Raw genomic sequence first — 26026 nt, forward strand, 5'->3', positions numbered from 1 at the left:
GGTCCTTTCGACCAGAAATCGCCAAGTAAAAACAACAAAATATTTTTTTGATTCAAATAAGCTCGATTTTTCTGCGTGTTAATAATTAAAAATTCAAGAAGGAAAAAAACAAACAGTTCGTCTAGCAGTTCATACGGTTTTTATTGAATTTGAGTTTCTAACCTAAAATATGACCCCAGAAATGTTCAATGGAAATGACCAAGCTACAAAAACGCCTCTTTTTGTCTGTGCCTCAGGCGAATTTCGCCGCAACCCTGTACAAAATTCTGCCGCTAGACCACTGCACTTGTCTGGCTTTGTCAGGCCAACAAACAACCATTAAAAATCATTCGATTACTAGAAAAAAAAAAAAAATGCGGATGGGACTGTGATATTAAATATGCATGGAAACTAGTTATATTTTATAAAAGGTTTATTATTTATTTATTTTTTGAAGTACCTGTAAATAATGTTACAATGTTGTATGACCGTGTATGGGCTGCGTTGAGGCTGTACTTTGATTTTCAGCAAGACTAAGTTTATTTAATTTTTATTAGTTTAATTTTATTGATTCAGTACTGTTCGAGACAATTTGTTTGATATTGACAATGAAACGCTGGTTTAAGCTTTCGACCCAAAGATGCTGCGATTATTGTGGACGTGTAAAGATTTGCAATATTGTAGTTGTTTTTGTATTGTTTATTACGTGAATATTATTTACCTCGAGTCACGGCTTCGAAACCTTATCGAATTATGTATAATTCATTACTAAATATTCACCTTCTATAAATAGCTGCATACAAAAAATGTGTGCGTTTTTTTATCATAATTTACATACACTGCTGAATGACGATAACCTGCATTACTGTCGGCTTCCTTAAGCGTGTGATAAAATGTGTATTTTAGTTTCCTAAACTTTTAAAAGAAATAAAGAAGCATTTTCAATAAACTGTGCAACAAGCTAAAACGACTAACATAACTTAATGGATAAAATCTTTTCAAATCACATAACGCGTTCCAACTTTTCACATTCCATCCTAACTATAGCAAAACTCATTCGATCTCACTTTTCGTTATTTCTTAACTACATACTACACTTTCCACTACTCTAGCTACTCACATTGTTCAAATCTCGACTTGTTTAATTTTGTTCCGCTTCTTGATCTATACATTTGCTGCGCTCTTAAAAGTTTTCGTTGTATTTTGAGTGTGTTTGGCAACTTAAGCTAGATTTGCTTGATTTCGCTAAAAACAGGTCTGCTTAAAATAAGTTAAAATGACGGAAAAGCTAATTCTCACATGGTTTGAGTATGCGTACAGAGGGTCTCCGCTATTATTGGTTGCGTTCTTTGTGATCACTTCTGGTTGCGTCTGACAGGTTTTAATTGCGAAACGCAACCAAAAATAGCAAAACTGTTAGCTTCCACCGGACAAACCCTCGTCTAAAGCAGATCTTCGGTGGCCGAACCTCGGGAGGTTCAAGCTTTACCGGCAAGCAATGCCACCGAGGAGCACAAGTACGTGGAACCGGTGGACGCAGTAGTCGTTCCTTTGGTCCCCCGTCGTCGGTGTCGGCGGCCAACCCCGAAGCTCCACGGTCGTCCTCCGCCGCGGCACGAAAGACACTGTTTTTGTTTCGAGCGACTTCCGCCGGAAGTCCTTCGTCTTTTGGCACAGCATGAGCGCGTCCACCACGGTGTAGATCTCGTCAAAGTGGGGCCGATTCTCGGCCTCGTACGACCAGCACTTGAGCATCAGGCGGTACATTTCCGGCGGCGTGTTGTCCGGCGCCGGCATCCGGTAGCCCTCGTCAATGTTCTCGCGAGCCCTCGAGTTGCTCATGCCGGAGTAGGGCGTGTCGCCACGGCTGAAGATCTCCCACACCAGGATCCCGTAGGACCACACATCGCACAGGGAGGTGTACTTACCGAAGTTGAGCGCCTCCGGGGCGGTCCACTTGATCGGAATCTGCTTCATACCGCCGGAAACTGTTGGAGGATGAAGGATCGCTAAGTATATGTTTTAAAGCTGGAACTGGTTGCGTACTTACCGATATATTCCTCCTCCTCACGTGACATTCCAAAATCGGAGATCTTGACGATGTTATCCACTCCGATGAGACAGTTTCGGGCGGCCAGATCCCGGTGGATGCAATTTTTCGACTCCAGATAGCGCATACCTACGGAAACAAACAGCTGTCAAACCTGTCAAAATGGCGACTCATAATAAAGAACGAACCTGCGGCCGCGTCACGGCACATGGCCATCAGCTGTTTCTGGCTCAGAGTGCCAGCGCTCTTCCGCAGGAACATGAGTAGCGAGCCACCCGACACCAGCTCCATCACGATCATGATGGGCTGCTTCTGGACGCAAATTCCGATCAGCTTCACGATGTTCGGATGATCGTACTGCTTCAGGATGCGGCCCTCCTGCAGGAACTTGCGTTTCTGCTCCTCCGGCAGTGTCATCCGGCACGTTTTGACCGCCACCAGAGTATTTTTGGAAGACTTGAGCTTCGCCCGGTACACATCACCAAAGTTGCCCTGAGGGATGACGATCAATGGCGTTACGGAAGATTCTTCAACTTTTGGGACACAACTTACCCGTCCAATTTTACTGATGAGATCCACGTCGTCGTTGCTCAGCTCCCACCGCTCCCTCAATACTGGCTTGCGCAGGACCGCTCCGGAACGTCCCGTCACCGGCAGCTCCGACTGGTACTGGTGGATGATTAGTTCTTGAATGCTCGGGAAGGCTGGACCCTCGAAGCGGAAGTGACCCTGAAAACAAAACCACTCATTTATTCCACCATCGCTGTTGCTGGTTGCGTACTGATGGTAACCCACCTCCGCCGTCGTCTGCACGATAAAGTGCTTGTGTCCGTTCCAGCAGACACTCAGCACGGTTTGGCTTTCGTCGTTGCGGGTCGTTTCGCGCACCAGGAAGTCGCCCTCGTTGCGCAGCAACCGGACCACTTCCTCCCTCGGTAGCACTCCGTGGAACCACTCTTCCTCGTACAGTGGCCGGTTCGTCGAGAGGGTCATCTGGCAAGGGGGGAAAAATTGGGAACCGGAAGGTTCTCGATTAGCTTTTAGGTTTGTTGGAGTTTGAAGGATTCGTGCTGGCATCTGAAGTACGCAGCCACCACTGGCGGATGCTAGTGGCATCAGTGGGAGGTGGATGCGTACCCAAGCTATCATTGGTTGCGTACTGCCAACGGAACTTATCAAAGCACGTGGCGTCGCACAACTCTGAATCGATTTTGCTAGAAGGATTAATGAACGTATATACGAAAGAAGCAGCTGATGAGCAACAGTACTAAAAACAAAACTACGAAAATAAGAGGAAAAGGCATTCTTTCGGTGTTTGTGCGACTTCACAACTGGCGTCATTCCGCGTGCAAAACGAGACTATATTTAGGCGACCCATTAATGAGCTCTAACTACACAGCGAGAGAAGTATCTATAAGGGTATTAAGGCGGGAGTGCATCGTCGTCAGAAGTTCGGAAGAGGAAAGACCCACGCAAGGCAAGGGAAAAAAGCCATAGAAATCGGGAATGTTTATTTTTACGCAGCTATTGACATTTGTCTAACGAAAGAAATGAATAACACGGCTGATTGGGAAGAGGTTAACGATCTAGATTTTTAGAGAGTTGGTGGATTTGCTAAGAATAATTTGACGAATTGGTTGAATTTTGTTTATAACATTTTTGTCAGTTACTTATTTTAAAGTCATTGTCGTTCTAAATTTCAGACAACTTATTTTTAATTTTATGTTACCTATTTAAAATGAATTCAATTTTTTTAGCTCACATTGTTGTTTATAGTGATTGAACCGAGAAAAATATTACAAAATATTTACATGCATAAAAACTTAAACAAAAATCAAATTATGTTGTCATATATGGGAATTAAGGCAATTCACGTCGACGAAACAGACCAAAACAATGTGTTCAAATTGAAATTGTTTTTTTTTTTTAATTTTAAGCATTAAAGTCGAGTTCTGTGGCCCCATTTTAGTCAAATGTTGTTGATTGCCTTTCAACACACCAAATACATTTTTCAGTGTTTAAACCCCGCCAATCACTTAAGAGCATGTTTGGGGTCATATTCAAGCTCAACAATTAAAAACAAGACAACAAAAAAAAAACTCGTGCTAACTTGTCGTACGTGCATTTTGGGTCAAATTGAGTTAAGAACGCCATTTTGTGCATCTCACATTGCCACATCTTTTGACCTTCACAGGTCCCCGAAATTCGATTTCAATCCCAAGATATTCAATGAAAACCAAAAAAGCTCCGAAATTTTTTGTCACTTTTCATATAAAAGTAGTTTCAATCTTGTCGTGCTACCTTGTCACTCCCTGAAAATTGATGTAAGTGCGACAAAAGGCCAAAGGGATTTCAGGTCAGGATGCGTTTGACGCACGTACAAGTTAGACTACCGTAAGCATTTGTAATTATAACTCGGGACTCCAGCAACCAACTTCAACCAAACTTCGGGACAATGCACAGAATGGTCAGGCAAACAAAACGTGTTTGTTATTGTTTACATTGCGTGCTCTCGTTTTTTTGTTTGCTCAAGGTCAAACATTAAAACGCGTTTTACTCGGAACGTCAAAATGGCGGGTGCGACAAGATAGCACGATGGCGTCGAAATGGTTTTCAAAAAAACGGAAATATTTTTTTTCCAAAAAGTTTAGGCAAAATGCATTTGCATTTGCAGCAGTATTTTTCAACATTTGAAAATTAAATAAAACTATTTTCGCTGGAACCTTTCGTAAAACATTGTTATAATCAAATGAGTTCCAAAATGCCTGAATCTTTTGAATAATAAAACCAGTGTTTAAATACACTAAGGAGCTATTTGTCAAATGATTATGTCGAATTTTGCGGTATTTACCAAATTTCTCGGCCAAGGAGAATTTCACAGGTAACGCGGCTTCCGAGGTATCGCGAAAATTCGCCTAGCCCTATTAATCATGTATTTCAAGCTATTTTTGTTGTTGTTGCAAATGAAAAAAAAAAAATTTTGCTCGTTTTTTACGTTTTATTTAATTTTTTCAAAATACGTAGGGACATAGTCTGGGACATTACAAAAATTACTGCATAATTATGTTTATATAAAATATTAATTAAAGTTGACTCCAGAAAAAATACATTAAAAAAAGGCAAGTCAAACTTCCAAATTTGTTTTAAAGATCAAAAATTGGTTGAAAAATATTTTTTTTTGATTTTTTTCTAAAACTGTTTAGACTGGTACAAATTTTATTTAAAGTTTTTGCCTCTTTTGTTTGGGTTGATTAAAAAAAATTGAATTTTTGAAAATGTTCGATGTTTATAATCGCAAAAGTTTTTTTTCGCAAAAATTTTTGTTTTTGTAAAATTTTAAATATTTTGAAAACTGAGCATTTCTTTACGGAATCGGTCTTTTTTCTTTAATTATAATTTTTGTATTTTTTAATCAGGCTAAAAATTTTTGGTGCCTTCAGTATGCCCAAAGAAGTTGTGTGGGTGCGTACTGTGCTAGTTGATTATGTGCCCCTTCACAATGTTACGCTCGCATCCGCGAGCTGTCAAAGCAGCGAGCAGTGCCTGCCTCTTTCATCGGACAGCCGTCAACGGGTCGAGTTCATCGTTGTGGCTGCGAGGACGTCTGCAAGAAAGCAGCGTCCCCACAGAAGTCATTTAGCATCATTAGTTTGTCCATATAATTTTCCATGCACATTTGGCAGCTATCCATACAAACACGATATGTGAAAATTAAAAAATCTGTATCTTTGGAAGGAATTTTTTGATCGATTTGGTGTCTTCGGCAAAGTTGTAGGTATGGATATGGACTACACTGGAAAAAATGATGCACGGAAATTTTTTTTGTGATTTTTAATTAAACTTTTGGTCTCTAAAACTTGATATGAAAAAAAAACTATTTTTATTTTCTGATATGTTTTAGAGGACATATAATGCAAACTTTTCTGAAATTTACAGAATGGGCAAAAAATCTTAGACCGAGCTATTATTTTTTGAATCAATACAGATTTTTTCAAAAAATCGAAATATTGGTCGCAACAATTTTTCTACTTCATTTTTCGATGTAAAATCGAATTTGCAATCAAAAAAAAGTTATAGCCTTTTTTAGGAAACTATTTTTTTGAAAATAGTCTCAGTTATTAATTTTTTAAAATTAGTGCCCATGTTTACCCACTATTGAAAAAATATTTTTAAAAAGCTGTGAAAATTCTCAATATTTTGCTTGTTCGAATGTTGTTGATACGACCCTTAGTTGCTGAGATATTACCATAAAAAGGTTTAAAAACATGAAAATTGTTTTCTAAGTCTCACCCAAACAACCCACCATTTTCTAATGTCTATATCTCAGCAACTAATGGTCCGATTTACAATGTTAAAATATGAAACATTCGTTCAATTTTCCATTTTTTTTGAAAACAATATTTTCATAATTTTTAAGCCAAGACTATCATTTCAAAAGGGCGTAATATTGAATTTTTGTCTGTGCTTTGGCTTGTTATTTCAATATTTATATATTTTTTATTTTGAGACTGAATTGCTGAATTGCTAATAAATCAAAATGATCAATTTGTATGATTAAAGTATAATTCAAAAGCTTTTAGATGAAAATGTGTGTTTTTGTTTTTTAAATAAAAAAAGGTAAAATATGCGCACTAAGCTTACCAGCGATTTAGTAGCCTGACTTATTTTCTACACGCAGACAGAAAAAAATACGAAAGATGTATAATTAATCACAGATTGACATTTTTTTTAGTTTATCACATATTTCCACGTTAAATTACTGGAGCCAAAAAATAAAAATTAAGATGCATTACCATCAGCATCGACATGATTCGTTTCTTCCGGACCGGTGCCTTCGGCTGGTAGTTGCTGTAGTGGCAGTCGGTATCGTACGAGGACGTCGACGCCGTCGTACTCATCTCTGTGGTACTCATATTTGGGGTACTAAAGTTTTGCACACCAAATTCCGCGCGCGCTTAAGTAATACCACTAAAACACTTTCTTTTAAAATTACATCACTCGCGACGCGAAATTATTTATACTTTTTTTTGTCGAAACACTCACGCAAATGCACCTTTGTACGGGTAAATTTTCAAAAAAATCCGGAAAAAAATTCACCAAGCTCTAGATCGAAAAAGGTTATAATTAACGCGAAAAACTCCGCTCCACTTCTTCTTCTTGTAATTTTAGTAGGTGGGCTCAAAATCAAGGTTGACGTCGGAGGAGCAAAAGAAAAGCGGTTTTCGCGACCGACCGACGCACGCAAATGAAAGGAAAACCCGAGCGGCAATATTTTAAGGCTGAGCCGACTTTGAGTGAGTAGGTGTGAACTTTGTCGGTGCTCTTTCTCGCGAAAAGTTGAGTGAGAGTGAGCAGAAAAACTCGTCAAAACCACCAAGTGGCTCCGTTCGAGAGGAAATTTTAAATTTTTCTCCTCGAATTTTCACACCGCGGTGTAACATTTTTGACGACACTTTTTGCATGTTCTCGCGAAAAGGAAGATGAAAAAAAGTGCTGTAAATTTATAAGATGACGATGAACGAAACGGCGTCTTTGAACCAGGGTCGTCTGTGGAAGAATGTCGGTCGAGTTCGATTTCGTAATTTAAGTCGGATTGTGATGGCGTGCGTTGTGATATTTTCTTTTTCATTTTTTTTTTCATCTACTAATTTCTTCCCGTACTTGACTTTGACATTGGTCGTAGGGGTGGAACAGGTTGAACATAACACATGAGTTTATCACCACCAATCGCTAGAAATCAATATTTTAAGTTTGTAAAACTTTTTTTTATTTATTATGGGTATATTTTTTTGCCTTGGAAATTTTAGAGCTGTAATTTATTTATTACTAAGAGATTTTAAATACTTTTTAACAAACCTTTTTTTGCTTTTTTTTTTTTGAAAATATGTACGCAGTCGAAATTCTTTAGGATGCTGTTGAAATTTGGCTTCCGGATCAAACCAAAATTAACGGCAGTTACAAACTTCAGAAGCTTTTGTCGTCTATGGTACCGTAAACCGGTTGACTTTGATAGGCTTTCAATTTGTTTTTGGAATTTTTCCCAACTGGTAAGGTTTTTCTTAAGATTATTATTTATAAAACATATACTGGGGTAGGCCACACAAATTCCATGCACTATTTTGGAAAAAAAGTTTTTTTTAATAGTGTTTAGAAAAATAGTTGCGTTTTGGGGTGACTTTGATAGTCACAATTTTTCGTGTTAAAATCATATTAAGGATGATCAAACTTTATTTGTACATTAAATGTACCATCACTAAAGTAGCTGATATAGTATTTAAGAAAAAATCAATGTTTGTATAAGCTTTTTAACAAAACACATATTAACTTTAGGTAAAATTGCTAAAAAGATGGAATTTGGCGTCAAATTTATTAAAACTGGTTTTGTTTATAAATTTATTGATTTATATTGTATTTAATAGTGAATTCGAAGCCCGAATCAAAAATTTTCACATTTTACATGAAGTTTGTTAAACTAAAACTGCCTATAAATTTGGAGTTTTTTTTTTCAATTGTGTTTCAAAACACATATTTTTTTATTATTTACAAACTTATTTATCCTTCTCCTAAGGAAAATCATCCAAAGAATCCGAAAATGAATTCCGTTTTCCGATTCAAAATCAGGTTCATTGAGAAAAACATGACACTTTGAGAAGTTTGAAATAATAACTTTCATCAACATTTTCTTAACTATAGTTAACTAACTTTTTAAATTTTAACTTAAAAATTTTATGAAAAGTTCTTTATTGGTACTTTGAACACTTCTCTACCACGGTCAGTATGATTCTAAACAATTCCGTACGTATTTTAATTGCACTCTTCAATTTGCGGAAAAAATCGCAAACCTATCAAAGTCACCTTTGTTTTGTTAAAAATCTTACTAAATAAACAAATTTATATAGGTATATATAAAAATTTCGACGGTTTTGTTTGAACGCGAATCAATTCAACATGGAACGTCAGATCGAGGTGCTCTTTGTTGCGTTGGGTTTGTATAAATCCAAGGAAGCTTCTTACGCCAAAAAGTTATTACTGTGGCCACTCTGGAACCGATTCCGGAAAATCTGCAGATTGTATGGGAAAAGTTACGTCAACATGGTGTCGATCCAAATCCCAAAATAAAATTCCCTGACTTTTCCCTGACCTCTCCAGACCACCATTTTTTTATTTTCTATTTTTTACTAACATATTGTTAAGAGCGTTTTTATGGTTTCATGCATTTTCCTTTTTGAATATTAAAAATTTAAGATATTGAAAAAAATCAATGACTTGTTTATTTTATTTTTTTAGCGATGGATTCTGCAAAAACTTAAAAACTTTTTTTTATTTTGTCAATAATTTTTTTCTAATCGAACATCCAAAATGAGCAACCATAAAATTGTCATATTTTTTTAATGTGGTGATGCCATTTTAAATGTTGCCCTTTACCAAAAAATCTAGAGATTTTTTTTGAATGGGTCCTATAAACATATGAAACACAATAGCTTACAGGACCTTTAAAAACTCTAGAAATAATTAATAATAACAATTGTTGCAAATTTCAAATTGCGATCAGTTAGTTTCACTTCATTTCCTAAAGAAAATTTAAAGTTAAAAGTAAAAAAAAAAACAATTGAAAATTTGAATTAAAGTAAGAAGTCATGTTTAATTTTAAAATTGTTGCCTTTTGCGGAATTTTTAAACGAATTAGGCCGATGCCATTTTTTATTGTGTTTTTATAAAAAAAAAACTAAAGGTTTTGGAGACAAAAACTTGAAAAAATATGTAATTTTGTAGAACCTTAAGAAAGATTGAAACAAAACTGAAAAACTAAGAAAAATATACAATTAAATGTAAATTTTTCAAGTACATGTTTACGGTTTTAAAAAAGAGCTAGGTCTTTTTCAACAATGATTGTATTTAAAGTAATTGGTTTTCTGGATGTTTGAAGAAAACATCTTCTTACATAATTTTACAAAAAAAATAGCATTTTTGCTATAAAATTTAAAACAAAATGGTTTCTACCTAGACCAGAGCCTACAGAGGATCACACGATCAATACATTTTATAAAAATAAAAACAAAATACAACCTGCTCGAGCTTTTCAAAAGTCATTATTTATCAAACTTAGATATTTGGGTGTTTTGGAATAGATTCTAAATTTAAGCTCGATCTGACCACGGGAACTCCTCCTTGTAACCCCTTGAATGTTGTTTGGGAAAAATATGTGAAATGTAGTTGTACAATCCTTATAAAATCTCGGATGCTGGAAACAACTTTTCTGAAGAGACCATATTTTATAAATTCTAGAACTCTTAAATTCAAAGAAATGTTACGGAGAAATCGAAAAAAATCCGCGCCATCCCAAAACCCAATCCGCGCAAAATCCACGTCATTTTAAGAAAAATAATTTTGCGACAAACATACAAAGAGTTTCATAATAAATTAAATTTTGTAATCTCAGAACGCAGAATCTTGAAACGCTGAAAATGTATTTTGGCTAGGGTTAGGTGAACTAGAGGAAAAAGACAAAACAAACATTTTGGCAAAACAAAAAATCAAAAATTTCAACATTTAGAAATTTAGATCTAAAAACTCAATGAAATCCTAATAAAAAAATAATAAAATTTAAAAATTGTAATAAATGCTCGTTCTTGAGGGTTTAAATTTAAGCTACAGTTCATACTCGATGATCTTACCAAAGCGTCACTTAGAAAAATCGAAGCAAATTTTCCTACATCTTCTTCTCAAAATTTCTCTAACCGAAAAAAAAACTCCAAAAACACTTCAAATTTTATCAGGTTTTCTGCAATCTAAGATGGTAACAAAAATGGCAGCATTCAAGAATTTAAGAATTTAAGAATTTAAGAATTTAAGAATTTAAGAATTTAAGAATTTAAGAATTTAAGAATTTAAGAATTTAAGAATTTAAGAATTTAAGAATTTAAGAATTTAAGAATTTAAGAATTTAAGAATTTAAGAATTTAAGAATTTAAGAATTTAAGAATTTAAGAATTTAAGAATTTAAGAATTTAAGAGTTTAAGAGTTTAAGAATTTAAGAATTTAAGAATTTTAGAATTTTAGAATTTCAGAATTTTAGAATTTTAGAATTTTAGAATTTTAGAATTTTAGAATTTAAGAATTTAAAAATTTAGGAATTTAAAAATAATATTGTTATTTGTTCTCTTGATTGTTTTTAATTTATTATTTTTTTTGAATATCGATTTGATTTTTATTTTCCGATTTTTTTTATTTTTGATTTAAAAATTTTGGATCTTTTAATTTCTCTTTTAATATGAATTTATTTTGTTTTGGGTTTTTAAATACTTTTTTTCCTGATTTTATTTCATAAATGCTAAATAATCTAATTTTGAATGTTGGAGCTGTAATTTTTAAATGATTTGATTCTTTTATTTTTCTTCAAGAATGTTCAAATTTAAAATAAATATTTCTACTGGTTGAATCCCAACTAAAATTCAAAGGCGGAGAAGCTTCTGTTACGTCCAATCAAGCTCATATTTGGGATAGAAGCACAGTACACTCACTGGAACATGCCCAATAATAATTTTTGTTACATCCAAATGTCTGTATCCTCAGGAAAAGTTTGAAATATGATTTAGATTCACAAGATTAAAATTGAATGTATCCAGTATAAAAGAACAATAAATAAGGATAAAAAACATTACTCAAAACTTTAAAGAAATTTTATATTCAGAGTCAGTATGTTTAAGAATGAGTTGAGTGTAGTCCGTAACAACCTTGTTTTTCCATAAATTTTTGTTTTATTTCTTTAATTCTTGAATTTGATTCATTAATTTTTAATTCCATTTCACCATCACTATTTTGCTTACATTTTAGATTACACAAAATTAATCATTTTTAAATCATAGTTCAGTTTAGTTTTGAGAAAAACTAAAAATTTAGATAACGAATATTAAAGTGAAATTTTGGAAAATTTTCTAGCCTTACAATTTTTTTGAATTTTAGAATAAGAATTTAAAAAAATAAAGAAATCAACCATTCCAAAATATCAAAATTTCAAAATTTTAAAAATTTTGAATCTTTATGCTTTAGAATTTTAGATTTTTTTTTAATTTTCAGGTGTTCGAATTTTTTAACTTTTGATTTTTTAAATCATTCAATTTTTCTGTAAAAATGTATGATTTTCTCTATGGTCCCTATATGTTAAGCAAACGACCAATTTTAGAACAAATCTCAGAGGATGGTGGGGCAACTGCCTTATATTGTCCCACCCTGTGTGCGCTAGTGATTTGTAATTTTCAGTTGAACGGAAATCCAAATCAAATCCAAATTATTTGATTTTTAAACCTAAACATATTGCAAACAAGCTACGCGCTTTTCATCGTGACCCATTTCTTAAGCATTTTTTATATGGAGTTCTGCGTTCCTTCCGGACTGACCAATATAAAAAATTAAATATTATCAATGTTGCAAAGTTTGGCCTGGAAGACATTCAAATACATCATCAAGGGCGAATTTTCAAAAAGAAATGAAATTTTGTAGTAATATTTTTAAGATCATCGAAATTCCCTGACCCAGCTTAAAATTCCCTGACTTTCCCTGACTTTTCCAGGTCAAATAAAATTCCCTGACAATTCCAGGTTTTCCCTGACTTTTCCAGAAATCGACACCATGGTCAAAATTTGATCACAGGAGGCTGAGTAACCAAAAAAGTTGAAAACGTCAACAAACGAAAAAAGGCAGAACGAAATTTGTCGGGTAAGGCTTGTATAATAAAAATCAAACGTAGGGGAGACTTGATCCCCGGGGACACTTGATCCCAAGCCTGTATCTCGTCAGCATGTGGGTAAAACAATTAGATTTGTTTTAGAAAGTTGTGCGAAATTAACTAAAACTCATTGTAGAAAACAAAGAAAAAAAATGAAAAATGTTTAGATTGAGTTACACACATTTTTCTAAAACGAGCTGCAAAAAACTTCCAAGGGATTTTCTTTTCTTTTTTTGATATGCATAGAAAACACTAAAAAATTATTCAAAAAAATATTTTTTATAAATGAATTGTTTGATAAACTTATCAACTCCAAAACCCTTACACATTTGATGTTAAATTTATTGTCATACTATTTTTACAATCAATTGTTTAAAAAAGTGCGTTTAGGGAGACTTGATCCCTGCATTTTTACAGTCACTGGAATCAGCCTCAAGATTGAATGATTGGGCTGGGTTTTTGTACATAGTTTCCTTTAGTATAGTTGTGCATAACTTACTGCAGTTTGAACCTTTTTTCAAAAAAATTGTAAACAAAAATTTTCAGCTTTCGTAAACATGAATAATTTTGGTCTAAAAAATAATATTTTATTTTTTTAAATATTTTAAATACTAAACTTGTTATATTTTGAACACAAACGTACAGGTTTTATGTGAAATTGCTGTAACTTGGATGTATAAAAGTTTGGATGAATAAGAAACATTTTGCTTAAGATTTCTTCAAAATGTTGATAGGGGGATCAAGTTACCCCTAACATTTTTAAAATGCCGGTTTAAAATATTTTTTTTAAAACGCTTGGCATGATTCGAAGAGTTCATCTGATGAAATACCCTTATTAGCCAAACATAGATGAATGTTGAAGCTTTCAATTCATGCAAAAAGTTTATAGTTTTGTGAGAAATTGACAGAGTTATGTGCGATACAAAAAAAGGGGATCAAGTCTCCCCACTCTCCCCTATATCTTCTTCAAGCTGACCGTCTGCAGTGATTTATGTTCAAGCCCCAGTCCAGTTTAATTGCAAAGTTTTCCCAGAGGACACCCGGCCATCACCCACTATCGCTTCTTCACTGTTAGGAAACTTTTTTCTCCGCCGCCAACGACGACACCGTCTTTGCCGATGTAATCACTTTTTCATGGTCACACTCTTTCTTCCTGCTCTTCTTGGGGGGAAGAGATTAAAAATTTAATCGAAACCTCGCCGGACTCTGGCTTGTTCTTGCCCAAACAGCCTCTCTTTGACATGAGCGACTGGCGAGGAGATGGCGCGTACGTGAGATGCAAGTCAATAAAGAAAGGTGGTAGATTTAGGAGAAGCACAGACTACAGAAGACTACCATTCATGCACAAAGAGGTTAGAAGGTTTCAAGCACAACAAAAAACACAATACTCACACCATCGGCACTATTTTCGTCAGTACGACCGTTATCGTCAACACCACTAGCGCTAGTTAGGTTATGGTTCTTAATAGTAATAACATCAATGTCCTCATACTCGAGATTTAACCAGCTTCCCTCGTCCTCATCTTCACCGTCCAGCTCATCCTCGGTGGACGCGTCGCCGCCATGGTCTCGGCAGAAGCGTCCGCCGTTGGGAAATTCCCGCGTAAAGTCCAGCACCGTTTTGCTCGGATGCAATCGCTGAAACCGTCGACTGCAAGCCCGGCAAAGTGTGGGATCTTCCGGCGGTACCGGAACCGTCGGCGTCGGCCCACTGTTGGTCAGTAGCTTCTTGAAGCGATTTTTAAGGTTATGTTTGAGCAGCGACGAAAGTTTGGTCGACTCCGCGGTCGACGCAGCGCCTTTCGTGCTGCAATCGACGAAGTCGGAAGCTTCCGTGGTGGCGTCGGCGTTCGTCGCCGGTGCCGAATAGTGGGATTCGCTTCGAAGAAGGTGTTCCGGTGTTTCCGGCGGCGAGCTGGACGAATCCTGGCGGTTCGCGTCGGAAAAGATGAACTTGATGGTGGTTAGGCGATTGCTGCCGCCGATCAAGTCGACTTTTTCGGGGTTGTGCTGCTGGTGGCGGAGCGCCATGTTTATGGAGGAGTCCTTAACCTTGTTGGTGGAGTGCATGATCTCTCGGAAGGTGGACATTACCGAGCTGGAGAATGAAGCCGTTCCGGCTTCCGCTGCCGTGTCGTTCAGCTCATCGCCGAGCAGTTCATCTTCCGAAAACGTCTGATTGCGGTTCTTGCCACGTTTCTTCTTCTTTTTCTTTCGCTTTTCGTCCGGCGTGTCTTTCGGCGTTTCCGCGACGCCACTCTCGTTCTTCATCAGCTTGAACTCGTCGCCCTTTTTGAGGTTTGAAACCTTGCTGCGCAAACGATCGGCGAAGCTGTTGCCTGGTTCGTCGGTTTCGTCCAGCCTCTCCGAGTCCGCACTCTTGATCTTGATCTTCCGCTTGATTTTGTCTCGGAAGCTGGCCTTCTCCGAACCCCTTTCCAGCGGTTTCGGTTCTTCCACAGTTGAACTTCCAACGGTCACGTTGGTGTACTCATTCTGCTCGACCTTCATGAACAGCTTGTGATCGAGCTTGGAGTTTAGCTCGTCGATACTGTCCAGGTGGGCATCGATCGAGGATTTGTGCGTAACCCGCAGCGGTTCCTCGTACGTTGTTCCGTCCTCCTGGAGTAGATTATTCTTTGAGTCGTTCATGTCGTTCGCGTACAGCTCATCCGACGTGGACTGATCTTCCGGTGAGTTTAGCGAGTTCAGCAACATAACCTCACTCTCTTCACTACCTTTTAACCGCCGGTAGCTCGCGATTCCATCGTCGTCATGCTCCAGCAGCAACTTCCGGTGATCCTCCTGGTCAAACCCAAGTCCCCCCAAGTTATTAGTACTGGTAGTGGTGGTAGCAGTATTGGTAGTAGCACTCGCAACAATGGTAGTAGCAACACACTCAAACTCGGCCTGCAGCAGGTTAGCTTCCATGTCGACATAGGTGTTAGTGGAGGCGCGGTTTTCCTGGTGGTCGTCCTGCTCCCGCCCGAAGAGTTCCACCGGCTCCTGATACACATTCTCACACGGGTCACACTCATTTACCGTGGATGAACCTTCTCCGTTGGTTCCGTTCTTCAGTGCCTCTGCTGTCGAGGTCAATCGATGGCCCGGTCGTGGCGTCGAAGCAGGCGTCGTATTCGTACCGGGCGCTGCCGACTTCCGTCGGAACTGGTCCCGGATGAGGGTCATTACGCTAGTGGCGGCACCTTTGCCGCTGGCAAAAAATGGCGTACTCGAAGTGTTGTGCGAGGAATCTTCCTGTTTGGGGTTTCGGATTGTTGGTTTTGTTTAGGTTAAGCCACAACCACCACGTGTGAGTTTCGATTTTTGATCGAAAAAGAGGAGAAGAGAGAATAAAAAAGGAAGAAACATACATGAACCATCACCACAGGTGTTACCGTTGGATGAAACCCGGTGCAGCAATTGAACAAACAGACATAAACCCGGATTAATGGGGTGAACTTTATTCCCAAAACCTTTATGATTCGGGAAGCAAACGATCGATCGATTTTAATCAAAGTGACAAATTAAATGGAAACTTCCCTAACGCGGACGTCAGAATCGAGGTATCTCAGCTCGATACAGTACAATTTTGTCGGGTAGCTGCATATTGTGGTAAGTACAAAATAGATACGCTTCGCAAAGGTAAGTACAGTCTGTCAAATCTGTCAAATTCTGTCAACCGTCGCATTGATCTCACCCGATCGATCGATTGCTTCCCCAGGTCTGTCAACAAGAGCACAAAGTCACACTTACCGACAGGTCCTGGCTGATGGACTTTTTGTTCTCCAGCAGTATCGCCGGCGCCATCGTCGAAATGTCGTCGCAGCCGGACGGCAGCTCCTCGCAGCCCACGTCGTTGAGCGCGGCCCGGATCATTTCGACCTGCTTCTGCATCTGTCGCTCCTGGCAGCGTAGCGCGATCAGTTCCTTGGAGCTTCTACAATACAAGATGGTGGTTACTCATAGAGGTCTCTGTGTGAACAGTGAGGTCAAGCTTACTTATTACCACTATCCTTAACGCTAGTTCCGTTGGACCCGTTGAGTATCGGTGTGGACGGTTTGGCGGACGGCGACGTCGTGCCGTTCCCGTTGGCAGTTGTTCCGTTGGTCCCGTTGAGGCTGGTCTGGCTGTTGTTAAGCGCCGCTCCTCCTCCTCCGCCGTCCTGGCACAGCTTGCTCTGCACCTCCTGCAGATCTCTGATCGATCCCTCGAGCTCCGTCTGGCGAGCCTTCAGCCAGTCCACGGTCAGGTTGTCCACCGTCAGGGTGTTGGCCTGCAGCTTCCCGAGACTGTCCTCGACGAGCGCTTCGTCGAATTGGAACGCGACCGGTGCCGTGGGGTTGGTTTTGTGCTTTTCGGTGAATTCCCGGTACTCTTCGGCGGGGCTGATGCTCGCAATGGTGGACTCTATCCGCTGCTGGATCTCGCTGAACCGGTCCGACGTGGTGTCGCCCAGTTTGGAGATTTCCTGGAGGAGGTTGCGCCTGAGGAGAAGGGAGAGAATTAAAGTAATGACTTGGAGGATGACTGGACAGGATTCGGTGCAGGTCCGGAAGTGATTCGTCTAAATTTAAACTTTTAACTTGGGTTTTGGGTTCGCCTTCGAAACGGAAGGCAAGTGAAATGGATAACCCTTCTCTGACTCCACTATTACGGACGTAAGAAATAAGCTACCTTCACCTTCAAGGAAATTCATCATGAAGTGTCAGTGTTGAATTATAAGTGAATCGTTCACTTCGATGTGATGAAAATAGAAATATGTTCCGTTATTGCGCCTTGCAGCAATTTATAGAGTTTTGTGTCAATCGTGCTAGGCCTAGATTTTTTCATCACACTGCTTTGCATGACTGAGAACTGTCAACTTTGCGCACTTTGCACCTTGCTAGAGTGCTGCGGGATTATTTTCATCACAGTTGCCAGAAAAAAAATTATCATCACAGCTTATTCCAATAAACAAAAAGTCCCCGAAAAAGTTGAGAAACACAGATAAAATATTATGGAAATTGTTGTCCGATCAAGATCCGTTACCCAGTTCTGTGTTCTGAGAGCCTTCATATGTGGTCTGCTTTATGGGAAGGTTATATAATTACCTTTAAGTGAAACAGTCGTGTGTCTTGGCGCCAGAAGAATAAGTACCCTCGGTGTCACAAGTTCGTTTTGTTTGAAGCCCAATCCTTCCTTCTTACTTCCGTTTGCTGGTGTAGCTCAATCAAAAGACGCAATTTTTGAACTTGTTTTTTCTCAAGGCGGAAACCAGCAACTAGTTTATTAGGGTTTTAAAGTCACTTCTAGCTAGTAATTTAGTGGATAGGTTCTAAATATTCGTAATTAAAACAGTTTTTAAACTATCGAAGAGTAATTATATTTCAGGACAAGGCAATTACATGTGTTCGTTATCGTTCTGCGTTCCAACGTGTTCAGCAAGAGTGTTAGAAAAATCAGTTTCTTCTACGCGCACCGCATCCTCAGCAGCATCGATGAACGAGCCAGTGCAGCTTGAACGTGCCTCCAAAGCCTCAATGCTTCGATCCAGAATCTGGAACTGCGAGGTTATCGTCTGGATTCCTTCTTTTAAGATGTTTGCGGCTTGACGAAGAGTAGCGATTTCATTCGAATATCCTGCTTGTACGTTATGCGCCATTGAGAAGTTTCGTTGAATGTTCCGTACAACTGCTGACTCCTTGGCTGCAAATAGTTGCACGATGTTCGCCGGTGGTGGTTCTAGCAGCATTTGGGAATGTTGGTGCGGTTCACCAGCGGTTATGTAGGTGGCCCACATTTTCCATGCGATGTCATGGGCCCTCCATTTGTCACCGTGTACCTCTCGAAGCTTCTTAACAACGTCTTCTTCGGCTCTTATAGCTGCTGCTCCAGATTTATCCTTTTCTGCCGGATCCAGCAAAGCTTCCTTGACGGTTTTAAAAACAGCTTTGCTGCTTACTGACAAGGAATACTGATGCAAAAGCACGTGAATTTCCTTTTTGCGCCAGTGTTGCAGAATGTTTTCCGTTAGCTTTTCTGGTGCATAAAGTCTACGGTTCGACTTGTCGTTGAAAAGCACAAATTTGCCGAAATCAGATTCTTGTGGATCACTTCCGAGCCATGCTGGCCGTGCTTCACCACCTTGCTGCTCCGTTGAAAAACGACTTCCTGCTTAAGGTACTGCTTACACAGTTCCCAGCTGTTGTGAAGAAACGTCTGGACATCTTCACCTGCCACACCCCACTTTCCGATCTCCTTCCCCGAGGAATGTCCCTTGAAGTCGCGTATAGATATTAGAACCCATAATCCGTACTTTCCATCGGGGATTTTCTCTTTGGAGTACACGGTGGAGACCCCGGCAGAGGCGTCGACGTTTACTGAAGCCTTGGTGCTTGTCGATGCTCGAACAGGTTGATCACCATACACAGTACCCAGCAGATTACGTACTTGCCCCTCAACATCGTCGCTTTCCGACTCATCCGTATCAAGCGCACAGTCCGGATTGTATACTTTGTCGTAAACGGTTTCCGCTTCGTCGTCGGTATTGATTTGAGAGTCGTCCAAGCGTGGTCTCTTGTTGGGTGCACCGCTCTCCATGGTGGACTCTGTTTGGAACCAACGATTTTTTAAAATGTAAGATTCTTTTGAAAAAAGTTCTTACCTTGCAACGATCTAATCAGCACGAGTTGTGTTCAATCAAAGTTTTGAAAGTGCAAATGGCTTGACAGGTAGATTACTTGGATTTAAAAAAATTTGAATCTCAGCCAGCATGGTTATTTCAAATGTTGTTGACACTCGTTGTTTAGAGTCTGTCACTTATTTCAATCTCTGGATTAGTTGTTTTCGATTGCACGCTCTAGAACTAATTACCTAAATTTGAAGAAATCTAAGATCAAAACTAGGGTGATTTGTAACGGAGCTTTGCTCGGGATCGTCCGGTATAAAGTGTCCTGCTGCTTTTTCTCGACGGCGATTGCATTGAACGAGATCTTTTGTCCGCGCGCCTGTCTGTTGTTTTGGTATTGCTCGTCTTAGGTATTTCATTAAAAGTGTATCTAATTTTCAATTGTGTTTTTATGTTTGCAGCTAAGTCAGTTTTCGGTTCATAAGCTTCGAATATAGACGTCTTAATGGGTGATATTATAATCGAACAGCTCAAAAAGCGAGCTACAGAAAATACGGTCTACCACGCTCTCTACGGATATTACTTCCTCGGGTTAACCAAAACTAAACTGGCCAAAATCTACCGCAAGCACATTTCTACAATAACAAGCTGGGTCTCCAAATACGCCGCCAACGGATTCTTCTCAAGGAAGAAATATGAACGGGACGTTAAAAAGTTCGGAGTTGAGAAGATAGACTGGATTCTGAAGCAATATGAGAAAAAACCGACATTGTTCTTGGGAGAAACGAAGCAAATGTTTGAGCAAACATTCGGGTTAACCATCTCAGCATCAACGGTTTGCAGAATTTTGCACCACGCTGGACTTACTTGGAAGACAATCGAGAGGAGAGCCATTCAGATCCGGTCAGCGGACATCGTTCGTTACTGGCAGGAGTTGGCAAGCCTGCTCTGGGACTTCCACTGTCTACTTTTTCTTGACGAAGTTAGCTTCGACAATCGGACGCTCCTACGCAACAAGGGATATTGCATGCAAGGAGAGCGACTAGTTTGTACCGGAGAGTTCCTGAGGAAGCCTAGGGTTTCTCTTTTATGCTTCTTAGGGCAAAACGGTATGACTGAAGTTTATGACACCGAGGGCACCTTCAACAGGACGAAATTTTTCGAGTGTGTCCAGAAGTTCATTCGCGACAACAATGTGGAGCGTTATCCGGGCGCAAATTCCATTTGGATAATGGATGGCGCTCGGATACATTGCGATCCCATGATCATTTACTACCTTCGATCACTGGGAATCATCCCGATCTTTTTACCCGCCTATTGTCCCATGTACAATCCGATTGAGATAGTGTTCGGTCTGGTCAAGGATCGTCTGAGGTTCCTGTACAGAGAAAATTCCAAGCAAGACATCAAGATCGTGATTGCAGAGGTTCTCCAAACGTTTTGCGATCGTTCGATGGAGAATTTGTTCCGTCACTGCGGTTACATAAGAGGAGGAAAGTTTGATCCGACAAAGCGGATGCACCAAAATGTTGCAAACCTGTCCGCGTAACGGATTTTGTAAATAAATATATTGTAAAGCCTAAAAACTGATTTTATTTGAAAACTCGAGAAAATGATTGCATCGGCAAATGTGTTGTATTTGTAAAACTCTGATTCACCAAGGTTCGATGCACTTACGATTCGCTGCTGAAAACAATGAAAAATAAAGTCTTTTTAGAAACATCTACACACTCACAAAACGCTCTTGTACCTACTTCCCAAAAATCCGTTCCTTTCCTCTTTAGATAGTGTTTTAAAACACAACTCATAAAAGTTGATCTTTCATAAATAACATTGCCACTCAATGCAAAAATACAAATCAAAACATAAACAGCTTTCCTTGGCAACCCTTGGAAACCATACAGCTGTGATGAAAAATCACTGTGATAAAAAGGTACTGTGATGAAAATAATTGCGCAGGACTCTAGTAAAGTGCAAAATGCGCAATAAATGTCAAAATTTATTTTTTTAATGATTTGATTAGTAAATGAATGGATGCAAAGTTGATTCCTAGCAGACGAATGAGGGTTTAAATATGCCCACACGTGAGCAGGCATACATCACCATGGCAGCTATTTGCTGAGTAATCTAGCCTAATTTCAAGCCAACCGAGAAATCAACCTGATAGCAGCGATGTGACAGGAAATCCAATGTGGAAAACGAGGAGTAGGAGGAATCCAATTTCCCATTACATCACACTACATCGGACGGCTATTTGGGGCCGAGCATAGTAGATAAAATTTGAAACCACTCACCACGTCAGGATGAAGCCCTCCTGCTGGGACTGCTGGTGCTCGAGCAGGCCCGGCATCAGGATCGTCCGGATGTCCTTCTCGATTTCGGCCGCCTCGCTCAGCAGCAGCACGTACTCGTTGTGCGCCAGGTGTAGCTTCCGGCACGCCTTCTGGTACTTGTCGATGACGTCGTCCAGCTTGCGGCCCGAGCGGCCAGCTAATTTGAGGAACAGTATTGTTAGAAGTTTGAAATTATTTCAAATTTTAATGTAAACATACATTTGATAATCTCCTCAAATCGCCCTCGCAGCATTTTGTAGTACTCCAGATGCTTCTGATACTCGGTTTTCTTCCTCGCAACGTCTTCTGTTATCTGCAAAAGAAAACAAAAAAGAAGCTCGTTAGTAAAGATGAAATCAGTTAGAAAAAAAAGTTGCAAATAAAATTCTCTCGCTTATTTTTGCATAATTACTACCCAGAATCGAGCTCGATTGGCAAATTTTGCACGTGTCGGTCGCACACGCATGATGGGACTTTCGTCGGTTACGTCACGATGTTAATCCAATTATGCTTGTGAACCGGCCCGGGCGATCTGCAGCCATCAATCTCTGCGGCAAGACAATATCGTTTGTGGAGGCAAAGTTATTTGATGCCCCACGTGGAGCACGTGCGTCTCGGTAGAGACTGCACACAACTTTTCTTGCTCAAGCTGTTTGCTAAAGTTTGTGTGGCAACTTGTTGAGTAGATTAGTTGTGCGCTTATGATTGGGTTGACAGATTTGACAGGATTGACAGAGATTTACTTACCGATTGAGAACTGCTTCAAAACACTTTAAATTTGTACTTACCATTACGATCAGCACTCAAAAGAAGGTTTGCTTTCACGGAGGTACATCAACTTTGAAGTCCGTAATGGGGAACTCGTTCAATGTTGACATTTCATTAGGCAACTGCACCAAATACGTAAAAGAAAATGTACTTACCTTGACACCTCTCGTTAGAAGTTTCAGTCCCTCGGAGGTACCTCAACTTTGAAGTCCGTAATAGTGAACACATCTAATTAACATGCTTTCATCGTTGCGAATATCAAGAGCTCAGCCAGCCGATAAATGGTAGACAATCAACATTCATCGGTAAAAGCCTTTCAAAAGGTTAGTAACTCCCACGCGCGTGGGCGTTCAGCGTTGCATCAAAACAGCATCCAATTAGCGGTTAACATGAATTTCTTCATGTGTGAAAAGGTCTCGTCGCCGCCGCCACGCAGTAGTTTGTACAAAACCAAACTATGCAAAAATCGGAGCACCGGAGTTTTTTTTTCAATTTGATTATCTTCAGCACGCCGCCCCGAGATGGGCGATGTTCGATGCAAACATGGGAGTTATTAAAAGGCTTTGTTTGAAAGTTGCCAGGTGTATTTTCGATCTAATGTACAACGAAAACAACGACCGGTGAGGGTGGGTGGGCGCCCCTATTTCGTCAGTGCACACTCTGATGAGAAGCTCGTGGAATGGTTTCAAATAGGTCAATTAATGTGAACTTTGCAAGTGGTTTCGTTGTTCTCGGTAGAGATAGTAGCCAGCGATGGAGGCAGAAGATGATGTCTACCATGTCGTCACTCATTGTTAGAGGCTTAAATTGTCCCGAACAAGCTTGCAAAATGTTTGCTCGTTTGGTGATCATGCGATTTTAACTTTGCAGGGAAGAACGTTGAGTCAATTACTTCTCTATTACGGACTTCAACATTGAGGTACCCAATGTAATGTATCTTCTTTTTTGAAGTTGGGGTAAGTAAAGTTCAAGTATGCACATTGTATTGGTAAGTAGGTGATTGTAATTTCATAATGCTGTCAATTTTGTCAAAATTCTGTCAGTGCTGTCAATTTGCTTATTTTATCTGAAGCTTTGTTATAAAAAATATTTAAAATTATTTTTCTTTAAATAACGCAAAGCTCTGAATGCTGTCAAAATCAATATTAAGTGACGCTTCAAATAAAATTACCAGAAAATCCAATTTCCTTCAAATTAAATCCAAGATTTGCATACCAAATCATACTGAAAATGATGTACGACCGAGTTTCCTCCGGTTTTCCCAAACATGCAAATTAATCCTTTGATGCACCCCGGCAGCATCCGGTGCTTGTCCAGCGAAATGAGCCAAACGAGAGAAGCTTACAAAAAAAAAAGCGCTCAGAATATCCGCGCGGAGCGCTTTTTCCCATGACGGCAGCTTCCGGTCGGTGCAGTCCTCGCGTCATGTAAATGAGTTTAAAATTTAATTATTGTGATTCGACCCCGGGGGCCAGACACTGAGAGCAGCAGCGGCACAGCTGTTTCGAATCTCGAATGGTTTATCCTCGTGTAATGGCGCAATTTGTGCAGTGAGCCGCGAAATGCACCAGTGCGGGATATCTTGATTTTCGGGAAAATGTCGAAAACAATGCGCCCGAATGTATGCAAAAATGGATAACACAACAAGGTCGGTTTTATCGAAGGATCCAATTTTCAATTCTGACAGCGAAAAGCCACTCGAGCACAATTATGTTAAACATTGCGAAAAACTCTTGTTGAAATATCATCCCGCTGAGGTAAATCTATCCACTCGCATTAACTCATACTCGACGCGCAGGAAGGAAGTGGGAAAAATGCCAAATTATGAAAACATTATGCACGTACACGATGAGGCACCCACGCCGCCCCCTTTGGCGTTAAACAACTCAAAAACACACACACACACAAGCGGTAATGAATAATAATTGAATAATTCGGAAATTACTTCATAAGCCGGCGATTTTGGCTCGTCAAACAGCATCTCTTGGCGGTTGAGTTAAAATTACGAAAATTGAAAAAATGTTAAAATCAGAAAACTATTTTTGACTTTTTTTCCAAAACCAAACAAAAAAAAAAACATTTTTTCAAGTCGATGCGCCCTTTTGAAAGCTTCCGCTAGACGCGAGACGCGATTGATGCGATTTTTGACAGCGCACGAAAGTGCACGCTGCTGCAGTGGCAAACATGGTGCGCCAATCATTGGATGATGGCGATAATTAGGTTGTGCAACAAATTTGCCAGGCGGTCCAGATTCTGTGCACCAGAGGGGGGCAGGAAGCTGCATCGGCAACGATGACGTTTGACCGACTTAATTTTGCGAGCTCAGTGGCTATCTTCTCCCCTATTACGGACGTCAAAGTTGAGGTACCTCTGTTGAGATTATTCAAAATTTGATGGAAGGTAAGTGGTTTGAATAGGTTTTAGGTGTAAAAGATTTCCCTAATTTTGGTATACATTTGGGTAAGTAATTGGTGAACTATAAAGTCGGTAAGTGTTTTCATGTGAATCCAAGTGCTGTCAATCTGTCAACATTGTCAAAGTCAATCTGTCAAACGCTGAACCCCGATCGAATTCATAACCTTATGATTTCGAAGGTCAGTGGGTGCAGTAAGGTATCGATTACCTCATCTGCGTACCTCACCCGCTGGCGGATGATTAATCCCTTCAATGTTTACCTTCGCGGCGTAAGGCAGCGGCGTGAGAAACCCAATCCCGGCAAATCTCTTGGGCTGCATAATTTGCAGCTGCACATCTACACTACAGCTAGAACCCGCCGTCAATCCCACACACAACGTTATAATAATACCCAAGGTCTATCAAAACAACGGCGTGCGCGTCTCATGAAGATCTTTCCAGGGAGTCTCAGAACATGAACCAGCAATTAAGACGCGAGATACCGATGTGAGAGCAGTCCAGCTTAATTGGTACTCATCAGCGTGTGCTCGCGCACAGCATCTTCGTCAAGACGTGTTGCTGTCAGCTGCTGGGAACCGTCTGTTTCGCGAAGGTGGTCAGTAAACAATTAGATTGTCCCTGCGTCAATCCATGGACCTTCAGAGGTGATGATCTAGTGATAGCATAATATCAACCATGGAAATTGGTAGCTCAACCGGTACAAAGTGACAGTCGATTAGGTCCGTAAATGGTGTAGTAGAGCAAAACAGCCATAATAATGCCATTATTTATTACCATAATTGAGAGCGATAGCATCTTAGGTTTAAACTCGTTTCGAGGGGTGAACGTATCAAGACAACAGAAGATATACAGCTGATTGGGTCTCATGAATATTGAACGGTGTTTACGGGGCTCTGGCAACAGCATAATCATACTTTTGGGACAGAGCATGGCGTCTGCTGCGGTGCAGCAAAGTCGATTGATTTCCCACCCAATGTTGATTGTCTAGCCTCCTGGAAAAGCGTTGAACTGGAGGATTGATTTTTGCAAAGGAATTTTTCCATTTTACCACAAGCAGCTGCTCGATACGAGAACTGTTTTCCGATTGCGCTTGGATTTTATAGCACTCGCTATAAAAAAAATCGCAACGCTGCACCGTTTGGC

General features: G+C 39.6%; 1 protein-coding gene across 6 annotated transcripts in view; it reads right to left on the minus strand.

Moving 5' to 3' along the window:
* Positions 1-663: 663 nt before the first annotated feature.
* Positions 664-26026, minus strand: part of LOC6037420 (tyrosine-protein kinase Fer) — an 87363-nt gene continuing 62000 nt past the window's right edge. For 3 of the 6 annotated variants that reach the window (XM_038248109.1, XM_038248113.1, XM_038248116.1), the window contains exons 4-13: positions 21920-22013; positions 21662-21857; positions 16759-17244; positions 16513-16696; positions 14149-16014; positions 2825-3022; positions 2582-2758; positions 2218-2521; positions 2030-2158; positions 664-1967 (exon numbers count right to left, since the gene is read on the minus strand). In XM_038248109.1, coding sequence (XP_038104037.1) covers positions 1465-1967; positions 2030-2158; positions 2218-2521; positions 2582-2758; positions 2825-3022; positions 14149-16014; positions 16513-16696; positions 16759-17244; positions 21662-21857; positions 21920-22013 — 4137 coding nt within the window. In that variant the 3' untranslated portion in view covers positions 664-1464. Of the gene's footprint in view, positions 1968-2029; positions 2159-2217; positions 2522-2581; positions 2759-2824; positions 3023-6822; positions 7780-14148; positions 16015-16512; positions 16697-16758; positions 17245-21661; positions 21858-21919; positions 22014-26026 lie in introns of those variants that run through there. The other 3 variants (XM_038248123.1, XM_038248131.1, XM_038248135.1) reach the window with 3 other exon arrangements.

This window comes from Culex quinquefasciatus, chromosome 1, assembly GCF_015732765.1.
Source record: "Culex quinquefasciatus strain JHB chromosome 1, VPISU_Cqui_1.0_pri_paternal, whole genome shotgun sequence".
Taxonomy (NCBI): Eukaryota; Metazoa; Arthropoda; class Insecta; order Diptera; family Culicidae; genus Culex; species Culex quinquefasciatus.